At 47.6% G+C, this 15,473-nt stretch overlaps 1 protein-coding gene across 1 annotated transcript in view; it reads right to left on the bottom strand.

Moving 5' to 3' along the window:
- Nucleotides 1-15,473, bottom strand: part of LOC121873071 (sodium-dependent serotonin transporter-like) — a 130,938-nt gene that overhangs the window by 8,187 nt on the left and 107,278 nt on the right. Inside the window, 2 exon segments of the mRNA XM_042376388.1 lie at nucleotides 13,325-13,469; nucleotides 13,471-13,523. Of these exon segments, the coding sequence (XP_042232322.1) occupies nucleotides 13,325-13,469; nucleotides 13,471-13,523 (198 nt within the window).

The following is a 15,473-nucleotide window of genomic DNA, read 5'->3' as shown; positions in this document are numbered from 1 at the left end:
ACCAATACACTTTGCCACAAACCCCTGAAAGCACACCTGACCCTTCTACCCACAACACCCGGACAAACATACACACACACACACACACACACACACACACACACACACCTACCTCATCACCACTAGCAATATACATCCTTCTTTGTTCCCCACAACACAACCCACACAACTTCCTACACCGACACCATCTCTCTACACTTATTCCTACAAAACCATCGCTCCCCACACACCCCAACAAGGCCCCACACACTCCCCCAAAGCTATGCACCAACTACACCTCCCTACAACACTAACACCCACAACACACCACCCACACACAAAAGACACCACCCACATCTCAAATATATCACCCAAGGCTCCAAACACACACACCCCACCTTCTCACCCACATCTCCCCACACACCACCCACATCTCCCCACACACCACCCATACCTCCTCACACACCACCCATACCTCTTCACACACCACACACCATAACTCCTCACACACCACCCATACCTCTTCACACACAACCCATATCTCCCCACACACCAATCATTCCCTCACACAACCCATATCTCCCCACACACCACCCATACCTCCTCACACACCGCCCATACCTCCCTCACACACCACCCATTCCCCTCACACCACCCACCCATACCCTTCTCACACACCACCCATACCTCTTACACACACCACCCATACCATCACTCACCACCCATAAGTCCTCACACACCACCCATAACTCCTCACACACCGCCCATACCTCCTCACACACCACCCATACCTCTTCACACACCACCCATATCTCCTCACACACCATCCATAACTCCTCCCACACCCACCCATAACTCCCCACACACCACCCATATTCCTCACACACCCATAACTCCTCACACACCACACATACCTCTTCACACATCACCCACATCTCCCACACACCACCCACATCTCCCCACACCCACCCATACCTCCACACACACCCACCCATTTCTCTTCACACACAACCTATTCCCCACACACCACCCACATCTCCACACACACCACCCATACCTCTTCACACACCACACCATTACTACTACACACCACCCATCCTCCTCACACACCGCCCATTCCTTCACACACCACCCATATCTCCTCACACACCACCCATACCTCTTCACACACCACCCACATCTCCCACACACCCACATTCCACACACACCACCCATACCTCTTCACACACACACCATCCCTCCTCACACACCACCCATACCTCTTCACACACCACCCATATTCTCACACACCACCCATACTTTCACACACCACCCATCCCTCTTCACACAACACCCATAACTCCTCACACACCACCCACATCTCCTCACACACCGCCCATACCTCTCCACACACCACCCATACCTCTTCACACACCACCCATACCTCTTCACACACCACCCATACCTCATCACTACCACCACCCATAAGTCCTCACACACCACCCATAACTCCCTCACACACCGCCCATACCTCCCTCACACCACCCATACCCTTCACACACCCACCCATCTCCTCACACACCATCCATAACTCCTCCCACACCACCCATAACTCCCACACACCACCCATATCTCCCTCACACACCACCCATAACTCTCACACACCACACATACCTCTTCACACATCACCCACATCTCCCCACACACCACCCACATTCCCACACACCACCCATACCTCCACACACACACCACCCATTTCTTCACACACAACCCATATCTCCCCACACCACCTACATCCTCACACACCATCCATACCTCTCATACACCACCCATACCTTCTACACACCACACCATTACTACTACACACCACCCATATCTCCTCACACACCGCCCATATCTTCACACACCACCCATATTCTCACACACCACCCACACCAACCAATCTCCACAACCACCCATATCTCCTACACACCACCCATATCTCCTCACACACCACCCATACCTCTTCACACACCACCCATACTTTCATCACACACCACACATACCTCCTTTCACACACCATCCATACCTCCTCACACACCACCCATATCTCTTACACACCGCCCATATCTCCTCACACACCATCCATACCTCCTCACACACCACCCATACCTCCTCACACACCACCCATACCTCTTCACACACCACCCATAACTCCTCACACACCACCCATATTTCCTCACACACCACCCATACCCTCACACACCACCCATACCTCTTCCACACACCACCCATACCTCATCACTACCACCCATAACCCCCTCACACACCACCCATAACTCCTCACACACCACCCATACCTCTTCACACACCACCCATACCTCATCACACACCCCCCATAACTCCTCACACACCGCCCATACCTCCTCACACACCACCCATACCTCACACACCACCCATACCTCACACACCACCCATACCTCCTCACACACCACCCATACCTCTTCAGACACCACCCATATCTCTTCACACACCACCCATACCTCTTCACACACCACCCATATCTCCTCACACACCACCCATACTGTATGTATATTATGTATGCTGTATGTTATGGGGAATGGACAACTGCTGCCGCCATCTGGCCGCAGCCCAGTTTGGCTTGGTTAGGTTAGGTTAGTTAGGTTAGTTAGGTTAGGTTAGGTTGTCACAAAACCATATGGCGGCTGTAAAAGCGGCGAGTTTCCTGCGGCCAGTGAGGCTGCTGGCCATTCAGGTGGCTGGCAGGCCAGTTGTCCTAGACCCTATATTATGTATGTGCTCCATTTATATACACTATTTATTCAGCCTAGCTAGCAGCGTGTGGCATTGTATTTACCATGTCCACACGCCTAATTAATGTGCCTGGCGACATATGGGAGCTGTCAATGTATCACTTGCCACATGTCGCCTAGAGGCTAGTTGATCCCCCAGACAGAGTAAGGAGCGCCACCTCCCTTGTGTACCTTCGTTTATCCAGTAAATATTAACTCACAAAACTCTACAGGTGTTTGTGTTCGCTCCTGTAGATAGAACTTGATACCCAGAACACATGCATGGCGCAGTGTGTCATTATACTGGACCATTATACAAGTGAAGTGTAAAGTTTGTGGCAAGACTGGCTTATTAGGGTGTGTCCCAAACCTTCCAGGCATAAGATTCGAAATAGGAAAGATATCCCGAGCATAGCTCTGGCCAGCATGCGACACCACACTGGTCTCAGAGAAACTGCAGAGATAGCAACAGCTGCCTGGATTGACGGTGGTTTGATAACACCTGATGATGTTCACCTGGTGATAGATCATAACAAAGTAAGGAGAGCTCAGGAGAAACTTGTCAGTAACCTAGAAGAGGTTTGATAAGGGATAAGAGAAAATGGAATCAATTGTTTGTTCTTTGATGGGAGAAGGATGACACTAAAGTGTTCATGAAGTTGGAGATTCTGACAAGTTGTTCCTGCCATGGTGAAGGAGGAATACTACTCCTGCTGCAGTGAACCAGGAGGGAAGTATTTGTGGCATTTCACTCCAGAGAAAGATGACATCAGGAAACCAGCTGAGATAGTGGCAGATAACATTGTGAACTGGCTCAGAGAGGAACGTAGATCAGACCCTGCAGGCCATTGGAGACAGCACCAACACGAACACAGGGTGGCAGGGGGGTCATACAGTGGATAGAGCGGAAGATTGGGAGGAAGCTGGTCTGGATTGTTTGTGACCTCCACCAACGAGTTGCCACTCAGACATCTGATCCAGGGCTGGATGGCAAGACTCTCAAACAACAGATGGTCTGGTCCTCATGGCAAGATGCTGGACTCTGCCACTGAGTTAGAAATAAATCCGAGCTTTGGAAAATCACAGTTGGCCCTCCACTCGTTGAGCTTGCATACTGTCATTGGCGACCTGAGTACTGACCAGTACTATGGTTACATGATTTGCAGTGCCATCAAAACTGGGGTCATGCCTGATAGACTTGCTTGCAGATAGGTCCAGTCTCACATTCGTTCACAACGGTCTCAGGTTCTGCAGAATTTGGGTCGCTCATCATAAACTGAAAGGGAACCAGCTTCACAACCTGAGACTTATTGTCAATTCATCGTGAGTGTCTACTTGCCAAATTGGTTCAACACCAGTCAAGTCATCGTTCTCCGAGGTCTGAGGCATGTTCTCTTCCAGCATGAGCTCCTGAGGAATCAGCAAGGAAGGTTGTTCAGATTGTGGAGCAGACTATGAGGAGATCTTCCTGGTATGCTCATCCCGAGGCAGTTCTGCAGACAATGCTCTGCAGTAAGGATGAGGAGGAGAGAAAAGTGGCAGTCAAAAAGATCTTGGATATGAGCATAGAGGATCTGGGCATGACGAATCAGTTGGTGACGATTCCTTCGGGGTCAGGAAGACTCCTGAAGTCAATCTAGGTGCCAGACCCTCACTGATCTCATGTTCTGGATAACATCCAGGCTGGCAGTGAGCCCCTCTTACCTGCAGCCTCACCAATGTTCAAGTCAGAGCTTTCCTGGACAACCCCATGCACGTCCTGCCTGCCTCGCACACAGAGTATAGAGCGTTGTGTACAGCAAGTGAGCGAGGCCAGCAGTCACGTGTACTGCCGGAGAGGAGGAAGGCTACATCCGAGCTCAGGTGGTCAGCAGGAGGTGATGAGTAGAAACAAGCAAGAAGACATGTTCTTCTATGGTGTGCAGCAACACCAGGTCGTAATAGTAAAACCGGTTTTGTATTTGATGATTTGTTTTCTAAAGGAATATTAAATTTAATAAATGTGTCAAGATCATTCGTTTTCACTATTCTGGATCATTTTCATCAAATAAATTAACCTGATACATTTACTACTTTAAATAAGCTATTTAGTGGTGTTGGTGAGGTGGGAATACTGAATTTCATAAGATTTCAAGTTAAAATTTACCTAGCAAAAATGAAAACTTTTCAAATCTGAAGATATCACATGATTCTGCACATAGAACTACATCATTAATACCATGGGCCGATTTTCAAACTAAAAAAATCGCCTCCGTATGACACACCCTACTACCCATATCTCTTCAAACACAACCTATACCTCTTCACACACCACCCATACCTCTTCACACACCACCCATATCTCCCCACACACCACCCATACGTCTTCACACTCCACCTTATCTGTTCACACCACCATACCTCTTCACACACCACCCATACCTCTTCACACACTACCCATATCTCTTCAAACACAACCTATACCTCTTCACACAGCACCCATACCTCTTCACACACTACCCATATCTCTTCAAACATAACCCATACCTCATCACACACCACCCATATCTCTTCACACCCACCATACCTCATCACACACCACCCATACCTCTTCACACTACTCATACCTCTTCACACACCCATATCTCCCCACACACTACCCATACCTATTCACACACTACCCTATTCTCCCTACACACCACCCATATATCCTCACACAGCACCCATATCTCTTCAGACACCACCAATACCTCTTCACATACCACCCATACTACTTCAAACTCCACCCATACCTCTTCACACACTTCCCATATTTCTTCAAACTCCACCCATACCTCTTACACCACCCATATCTCCCCACACACCAGTCCTTATCTCCCCATCACCCATATCTCCTCACACATCACCCATACCTCTTCACACACCACCCATATCTCCCCACATCAGTCATATCTCCTCACACACCACCCTTATCTCCTCACACACCACCATACCTCTTCACACACCACCCTACCTCTTCACACACCCTTACCTCTTCACACACCACCATATCTCTTTAAACACAACCCATACCTCTTCACACACCACCCATACCTCTTCACACACACTACCATCTCATCAAACACAACCAATACCTCTTCACACACCACCCATACCTCTTCACACACCACCCATACCTCTTCACACACAACCCATACCTCTTCACACAATACCCATATCTCTGTAACACAACTATACCTCTTCACACACCACCCAGCACCTCTCCACACACCATACCTCTTCACCTACCCATATCTCTTGAAACACAACCTATACCTCTTCACACACACCACCCATACCTTTTCACACCACCCATATCTCCCACACACCACCCATACCTCTTCACACACTACCCATATCTCATCAAACACAACCAATACCTCTTCACACATCACCCATACCTCTTCGCACACCACCCATATCTCCCCACACACCACCCATACCGATTCACACACCACCCATATCTCTTCACACACCACCCATATCTCTTCGTACACTACCCATACCTCTTCACACCACCCATACCTCCTCACATCACCCATATCTCCTCAAACACTACCCTTATCTCCTCACACACCACACATACCTCTTCACATACCACCCATACCTCTTCATACCCATATCTTTTCACATCACCCTCTTCACACACCACCATACCTCTTCACACTACCCATACCTCTTCACACACCACCCATACCTCTTCAAACACAACCTATACCTCTTCACACACACCACCATACCTCTTCACACTACCCATACCTCTTCACACACCACCTTATCTGTTCACCCATGCCTCTTCACACACCACCCATACCTCTTCAACACCCATACCTCTTCACACACCACACCTCTTCACACACCACCCATATCTCCCCACACCACCCATACCTCTTCACACACCACCCATATCTCTTCACACACCACTCATACCTCTTTACACACCAGTCATATCTCTTCAAACACCACCTATACCTCTTCACACACCACCCATACCTTTTCACACACCACCCATATCTCCCCACACACCACCCATACCTCTTCACACACCACCCATATCTCTTCACACACCACTCCATACCTCTTTACACACCAGTCATATCTCTTCACACACCACCCATACCATACACCACCATACCTCTTCACTACCCATACCTCTTCACAATACCCATATCTTTAAACTAAGCCATACCTCTTCACGCACCACCATACCTCTTCACACAACCCATATCTCTTCAAACACAACCTATACCCCTTCATACACCACCCATCCTCTTCACACACCCACCCATATCTCCCCACACACCACCCATACCGATTCACACACCACCCATCTCTTCACACACACACCCATACCTCTTCACACACCACCCATATCTCTTCACACACCACCCATACTTTCTTCACACACCACCTATACCTCTTCACACACTTCCATTTCTCTTCAAACACAACCTATACCTTCACACACCACCATACCTCTTCACACATTCCCATATGCTGTGATGGGTTGTCAGACCACAGCTTACATCTCAGAAACAGTCCAGACTTGACCCGACATTAGGGGTCAAGTGTGAAAGGTATCTCACGGCTGACCAAGGGTTACAAATCAGCCAGGCTCCTCCCATCTCTCCGGCCAACAAACATGTAGAAGGCACCAGCGGCTCTCCAATATACACAATAACCCACACGCAGAAGAAGTCCAAACCTGACCTCACATTAGCCAGGTCAAATGTAACCCTCGAGGCCCTCAAACCCTCTCACGTCACAGCCCCATCTGAAAATTTCTCCAGAATATACAACTTATAGTCTCTGAAAAATCCAGATGTGACCTACATTAGCGAGAGCAAATGAGAGACCCTTCGCCGCCCCCCCGATCCAGCTCCGCCCTGGCTTGGCTGCCTCCCCAATATAGGAACGTCTATCCCTCCCTCACGAGTGTGTCTTGTAACCAGGAAGAACCCAGCTACCGTCTGATTCTGCTGAAAGAGATGTCCAGGGGCAGGGCAAGCCGCCTCCGGTCAGGGACCCAGGCTTCCTCCGGCGCCCAGCTAAGCAGTCTCCCATAGAGACAACCCAGAGACCACCTACTAGGCCTCCTGAGTCACGTGAGTTTTTTGTCCAGGCTTTCCATGGGATGAGGTTGCTTGCGATGATGTATTTCATTCATGTTCGTGTCAAAGTCAGAGTGTTAGCCAACGTAATATGATGTCTAGTAACATAAATGTAATGTCCTTAACTTCAATAGAAAGGTGTTATTAAAGAGTGTCCATGTCATATTCATAATTAATAAGAGATTTATGCTTGGCGGTGTTTGGTCCTTGTAGATGTAATAGATGTGTATTGACATACAGAAAATAGATAAGTGTAAATATCTATCATGGCCACGCTACAAAAGTCTTCTCTCTTTTATACTCTTATACTATCAATATTCTACTATATATAATCTTCTTCTTGTGAGATTTGTCCTTGTACAATGGTGGCAGCGCGCCAACATAAAACTTCACTCTTCCCTTTGGTGTTCAGTACAGTGATAGTTGAATCTTTTGAGAGTAATCTCGTAACTATCTTGACAGTAGGGCAGTACAAGGTGGTTGCATTCGTAACATGATATATTGGTAGCAGACCGCGTAAACTCCGCTTCCTTCCTCGGTTAGCCATAACACCTGGCTCGTCTCATCCTTCATTTGATTCAGTCTAAGTATTGTCTACAATTGTGTAATCGTAATTCCTGTGTCGTAGCGTCATGGCGTAAAAGTGTCCTGGTGTGTGTCATCTTTGGCTCAAGTCAATGTCTCTCGTTGTGGTATATGCCGAATTGTTGCCTAACAAAACACCTCCCCAGAATATGCTCAGTGTAATATATAATTTCTCAGTGTCCCCCACGTTCTGAAGTTCTCAGTATCCAGTGCATTTTTAATTGTCGGTCAGTGTTAAATGTACCCATTGTGTTTAGTGATACGACTGTGTCTATACTAACTGTTATAACTTAACATGTCTTACCTCATCCTCCTCCTTGGCTCCTAAATCCTCTCACCCTCCGTTGCCCATCCGTTCCGCCTCGCTCCGCCCTACCCTGCCCCGCCCCACCCCCCCGCCCCCTCCGCCGCTCCGCGCCCGCCCGCCCACTCCCCTCCGCCCCGCCCCGGTTTGCCACTCTACACCTCCCCCCACCAGCCTTTCATCATGCCCAGATGTTTCTCGCCCGCCCGCCGTGTGACCACCAATGTTTTGTCCTGTGAGTTATGCTTCAGGGTGGTGGTTAGTGTCACTGTGTTGCGATAATTGCAGAGCTTCACTCAGTGTGTTTTTATGCTAGTATGATTTGTATGTACTCTTTGAAAGTGTAGTGATACACCAATATTCAATGTGGTGAGCGAGCTTCACTCCCCCGACAACCTAGCCAAGAGAATGACCCGCGTGATGGAAACTATGGTTGCCAACGATGGCATAGCGATATAAAATAAATGTTTGTTTTTTCTTTTGCGGATACACTTCCAACTAATGTCATCCTTTCGGATTGTTTTCTGTCAAATGTCATACACAGTACCGCCCCATGGCCTGGCCGAATCAACCACAGCACATATAAGCAGAAGAAAGCGTGATGAATGCGGCACCACCACCGCCACCACCCCGCTTCTTTCAGTCCTCCTGTGGTCAAGGATTAAGAAGATTTTATATTTTTTCTGCTACTTTAGAAGTTAAGGAGTGTGGAATGGCACCACGCAACGAACCTGGGTGAGCCCAGCCGAGGAGGATTCACCACTGTGGAAGGTGTAAAGACAGGAATGATGCTGGTCTCCTACGCCGACACTCACGTCGCAGGGCAGGCCTGGTCATAGAACCTGCCACAGTCATCTAAGGGCACGACAGCCAAAGTGATGGACCGGCTTTCATCGGCGGGAGGGCGGCGAGCAGATGAACAGAAAATCGTCTGGGAATATGTTGAAAATGATGATGTTGCAGAAGAAATACAGTGGGCAGAATAATTCATCACAGAATATGATGACGGAAAACGAAGATGTATAAAGAAACGCCCAGATGAACAGAAAAATCGTCTGGAATATAAGAAATGAAGATGTATAAAAACATGATTGAACAGAAAATTCATCTGGAATATGAAAAATACTCTAGCGTAGAAGGCGCGGGTGAACAAAAATCATCGGGGCAATATTATAGAAACCAGGAGGTAGAAGAGTCAGATGTCGGTGACACGACCTACAAGGTGCGGTATTGAAGAAAAGAAAAAACGTGCTATGTGAAGACGAAGGCGATCTGTGCTGACATCAGAAGAGTCGACGATGAAAAGGTGGATAATCAGAAGGACCAATCGACTACCGCTGTTGTGCCTTCGGCATTTCCTTATTTTCGGATACCGGCTGGATGGGAGGACGGGCATGCTGGACAACAAATGTACTTGATGTTGGTGATGTGGTTGATGTGTAATAAAAGATATAACACCTAACATGTGTGAAGTAGAACATTTTTTATGTACTTTGAAGTATTTCATTCTCTGATTTTTTGTTATATGTACTACAAAGAATGTTTTTTTTTAAAGGAATTCGTCACTTTTCTATAGTTCATTTTGATCAATGTTTTGTATTGCAAATGCAATATTTGTAAGAACATGTTTTACTGAGTAAGGACAATTCTTATTTTGACACTGACCTGGTTAGGCAATGTAACACCTAATGTTTTGTTTGTGAATGTGATTTGCAAGTTTGCCTCTCCCGGACACTATATACTAGTCTTAGAAGGATCTCTAGATCACTTTCTGTGTTCTTGCTGCTGTGTATGTATTTTATTTTTTCTCTATGTCATAGAGCTTTTAATCTTGTTGAGGGGTATGATAGCTTTGTCAGATCAAACTATGCCAGTGAAAAAACATACATCTCTAGTGTTATAATTTGTAAAATGTAAGGATGCATTATCGCCTCCCAGGGACTATATTAGATACTGCACATGATGTTACTGTCTACTTAAAATGTGTCATCAGTGCTCCTGAGCATAAGCTTTGGTCTTGGCGGGAGGTGTAGTGATGGGTTGTCAGACCACAGCTCCCCATCTCAGAAACAGTCCAGACTTGACCCGACATTAGGGGTCAGAGTGTGAGATAACTCTCACGGCTGACCAATGGTTTACAAATCCAAGCCAGGCTCCCCCTCCCAGGTCACACAGCCCCCAACAAACATGTAATAAAAGGCACCGACCAAACTCTCTCCCCAATATACACACAATTTCCCTGCACATAGAGAAGTCCAGAACCTGACCTCACATTAGCCAGTCAAATGCTTCCTCCGGCCCCTCTCATGTCACACGGCCCCATCCCTGAAGATTTCTCCAGAATATACGCTTATAGTCTCTGAAGAAGTCCAGACCTGACCCTACATTAGCGAGGCAAATGTAAGAGACCGCCCGCGCCCCTCCCCGATCAGCTCAACTGACGGCTCGCCTCTCCCATCTATAGGACGTCCTGGTCCTCCCTGTGACAGAGAGACGAGAGAGAAATTGTGTCTTGCTTGGCAAGAAGGGCCAGCTACCACATTCCCAGTCCTGCTCAGAAACCGCCACTAAGGTGTAACAGAGTCTCAGCGGGTCCATCGACAGTGCTGTCAACTCCCGTGTAACATTAAGTGCTGGCACAGCCATGTGAACCTAACAAGTGCAGTGATCCCGAACCTCTGACGATCGACTTGGCGGTGCCCGTTCTGAGTGTGAAGTTAGGTTATACGAAATACCGCAATTATCATAATTGTGTACGAAACCCCCATTAATCCCCCCCTATTGAACTGGTATAATAAAGCTGTAACATTGGTGTTTTATACTTACTACACTTATTACTGTGCCTGTGTTAATATACAGTGTTGACATCACACCCTCAAGAGACACACTTACTGTTTCCTCTCGCTATAATAACCTACTACTATAGCGCCTCCTAACTACCTCTTCATGTGAGATTTTGTCTCATTACACATACCTCTTCACACACTACCCATATCTCTTCAAACATAACCCATACCTCTTCACACACCACCCATATCTCTTCACACCACCCATACCTCTTCACACACCCCCCATACCTCTTCAGACACCACCCATACCTCTTCACACACCACCCATATCTCCCCACACACTACCCATACCTCTTCACACACCACCCATATCTCTTCACACACCACCCATATCTCTTTACACACCACCCATATCTCTTCACACGCCACCCATAACTCTTCATACACCACCCATACCTCTTCACACACCACCCATACCGCTTCACACACTACCGATACCTCTTCACACTACCTATTTCTTCTACTCCACCCATATCTCCTCCACACACCACCCATATCTCCCCACACACCACCCATACCTCTTCACACACCACCCATACATCTTCACACACCACCCAACTCCCACACGCCACCCTATCTCCTCACACAACCCATAACCTCACACACCACCCATATCTCTTACACACCACCCATATCTTCACACACGCCACCCATATCTCTTCATACACCACCCATACCTCTTCACACACCACCCACACCCTTCACACACTACCCATGCCTCTTCACACACTACCCATATTTCTTCAACTCCACCCATATCTCGTCACACACCACCCATATCTCCCCACACACCACCCATACCTCTTCACACACCACTCATACCTCACATACCACCGATAACTCCCCACATGCCACCCTATCTCCTAACACACCACCCATACCTCTTCACACACTACCCATACCTCTTCACACAATACCTGTATCTCTTTAAACACAAGCCATACCTCTTCACACACCACCCATTCCTCTTCTCACACTCACCCATCTCTTCAAACACAACCTATACCTCTTCACACACCACCCATACCTTTCACACACCACCCATATCTCCCCACACACCACCCATACCTCTTTACACACCACTCAAACCTCTTCCACACACCACCCATTCCCTCTTCACCCACCACCCATACCTCTTCACACACTACCCATACCTCTTCACACACTACCCATACCTCCTCACACCACCCATGTCTCCCCACACCCGCCCTATCTCGTCACACACCACCCATACCTCCCCCACACACCACCCATATCTCCCCCACACTCCACCCATACCCCTCACACACCACCCATATCTCTTCACACACCACCCATATCTCCCCACACACACCACACCCATACCCCCCACACACCACCCATACCTACTCACACACCACCCATATCTCTTCACACACCACCCATACCTCCCCACACACCACCCATATCTCCCCACACTGCCCCCCTATCTCCCACACACACCTCAATCCCCCACACACCACCCATTCCTCCTCACACACCACCCATATCTCTTCACACACCACCCATATCTACTCACACTCCACCCATACGTCCTCTCACACCACCCATACCTCCTCACACACCACCCATATCGCCTCACATATCACCTATACACCACACTCCACCCACATGCCCACCACCACCACCCACACCCCTATCACACACACACACACACACACACACACACACACACACACACATACTCACAAAGATGAAGGTAGGAGAGATGTATTTCCAGCATACGATCCAGAACTTGCCAGGACGGAAGCCCAACATCTTTTCAATATCGTCAGCAGATCTCTCAGCTCCGTAGAACCAACACACACCAATTGCCTCCACGAACACGATGAAGAATTGGGTTACCTGTTCCAAATATGTTCAACAGGTCCACGATGTACATGCCGCCCTGTTGATGGGGAATAATAGGGGTTATTAATACAGTTTTATGCGGGATAAAAGTTAATTGATTATTTGTGGTTTATTTGGCTAATGGGGTTTTATTGGGGGGAGTTAATGGGTATAGTGATGAAACATTGTAATTGGTAGAGAATTTTGGACGTTAACGGATGATATTAAAAAAAAAATATTATACGCTCACACACATTCACAATCACACATATTTACACTATAGCACACATACAAAGATGATATAAACACACATATACGCATATACACACATAAATGTACATACACACAGACATAACCATCCATACTTACACGCACACACATACACACACACACCTCCTGCCACCTGCAGCCCCCCACCCAACGCACCCTCTAGGCCCTCATAACACCATCTGTTAGTAAGTTACTGCACCACGTGAGGCCCCTCATAACACCATCTGTTAGTAAGTTACTGCACCACGTGAGGCCCCTCATAACACCATCTGTTAGTAAGTTACTGCACCACGTGAGGCGGCTCATAACACCATCTGTTAGTAAGTTACTGCACCACGTGAGGCCCCTCAATACACCATGTGTTAGTAAGTTACTGCTCCACGTGAGACGCCTCATAACACCATGTGTTAGTAAGTTACTGCACCAAGTTAGGCCCCTCATAACACCATCAACTAGTAAGTTACTGCACCACGTTAGGCCCCTCATAACACCATCTGTTAGTAAGTTACTGCACCACGTTAGGCGCCTCATAACACCATCTGTTAGTAAGTTACTACACCACGTTAGGCCCCCCATAACACCATCTGTTAGTAAGTTACTACACCACGTTAGGCCCCCCATAACACTATCTATTAGTAAGTTACTGCACCACAGTAGGCCCCTCATTACACCATCTGTTAGTAGGTTACTACACCACGTTAGGCCCCCCATAACACTATCTATTAGTAAGTTATTGCACCACAGTAGGCCCCTCATTACACCATCTGTTAACAAGTTGCTGCACCATGTGAGGCACCTCATAACTCCATCTGTTAGTAAGTTACTGTACCACGTTCGGCCCCTCGTAACACCATCAATTAGTATGTTACTGCACCAAGTGAGGCCCCTCATAACACCATCTGTTAGTAAGTTACTGCACCACGTTTGTCCCTTCATAACACCATCTGTTATTAAGTTACTGCACCCAGTGAGGCGCCTCATAACACCATCTGTTAGGAAGTTACTGCACCCCGTGAGGCGCCTCATAACACCATCTGTTAGTAAGTTACTGCACCCAGTGAGGCGCCTCATAACACCATCTGTTAGTAAGTTACTACACCACGTTAGGCCTCTCATAACACCATCAGTTAGTAAGTTACTGCACCATGTGAGGCCCCTCATAACACCATCTCTTAGTAAGTTACTGCACCAAGTGAGGCCCCTCATAACACCATCTGTTAGTAAGTTACTGCACCACGTGAGGCCCCTCTTAACACCATCTGTTAGTAAGTTACTGCACCCCGTGAGGCGCCTCATAATACCATCTGTTAGTAAGTTACTGCACCACGTTAGGCCGCTCTTAACACCATCTGTTAGTAAGTTACTGCACCCCGTGAGGCGCCTCATAACACCATCTGTTAGTAAGTTATTGCACCACGTGAGACCCCTCATAACACCACCTCTTTGTAAGTTACTGCACCACGTGAGGCCCCTCATAACACCATCTATTAGTAAGTTACTGCACCACGTTAGGCCCCTCATAACACCATCAATTAGTAAGTTACTGCACCACGTGAGGCCCCTCATAACACCATCTGTTAGTAAGTTACTGCACCACGTGAGGCGGCTCATAACATCATCTGTTAGTAAGTTACTGCACCACGTTAGGCCCCTGTTAACACCATCTATTAATAAGTTACTGGACCACGTGAGGCGTCTCATAACACCATCTGTTAGTAAGCTACTCCATCACGTTAGG

Source organism: Homarus americanus, unplaced genomic scaffold (assembly GCF_018991925.1).
Source record: "Homarus americanus isolate GMGI-L3 unplaced genomic scaffold, GMGI_Hamer_2.0 scaffold11022, whole genome shotgun sequence".
Classification (NCBI taxonomy): domain Eukaryota; kingdom Metazoa; phylum Arthropoda; class Malacostraca; order Decapoda; family Nephropidae; genus Homarus; species Homarus americanus.
The sequence above is the reverse complement of the archived record's forward strand: the minus strand, read 5'-3'. Positions and strand labels throughout refer to the sequence as shown.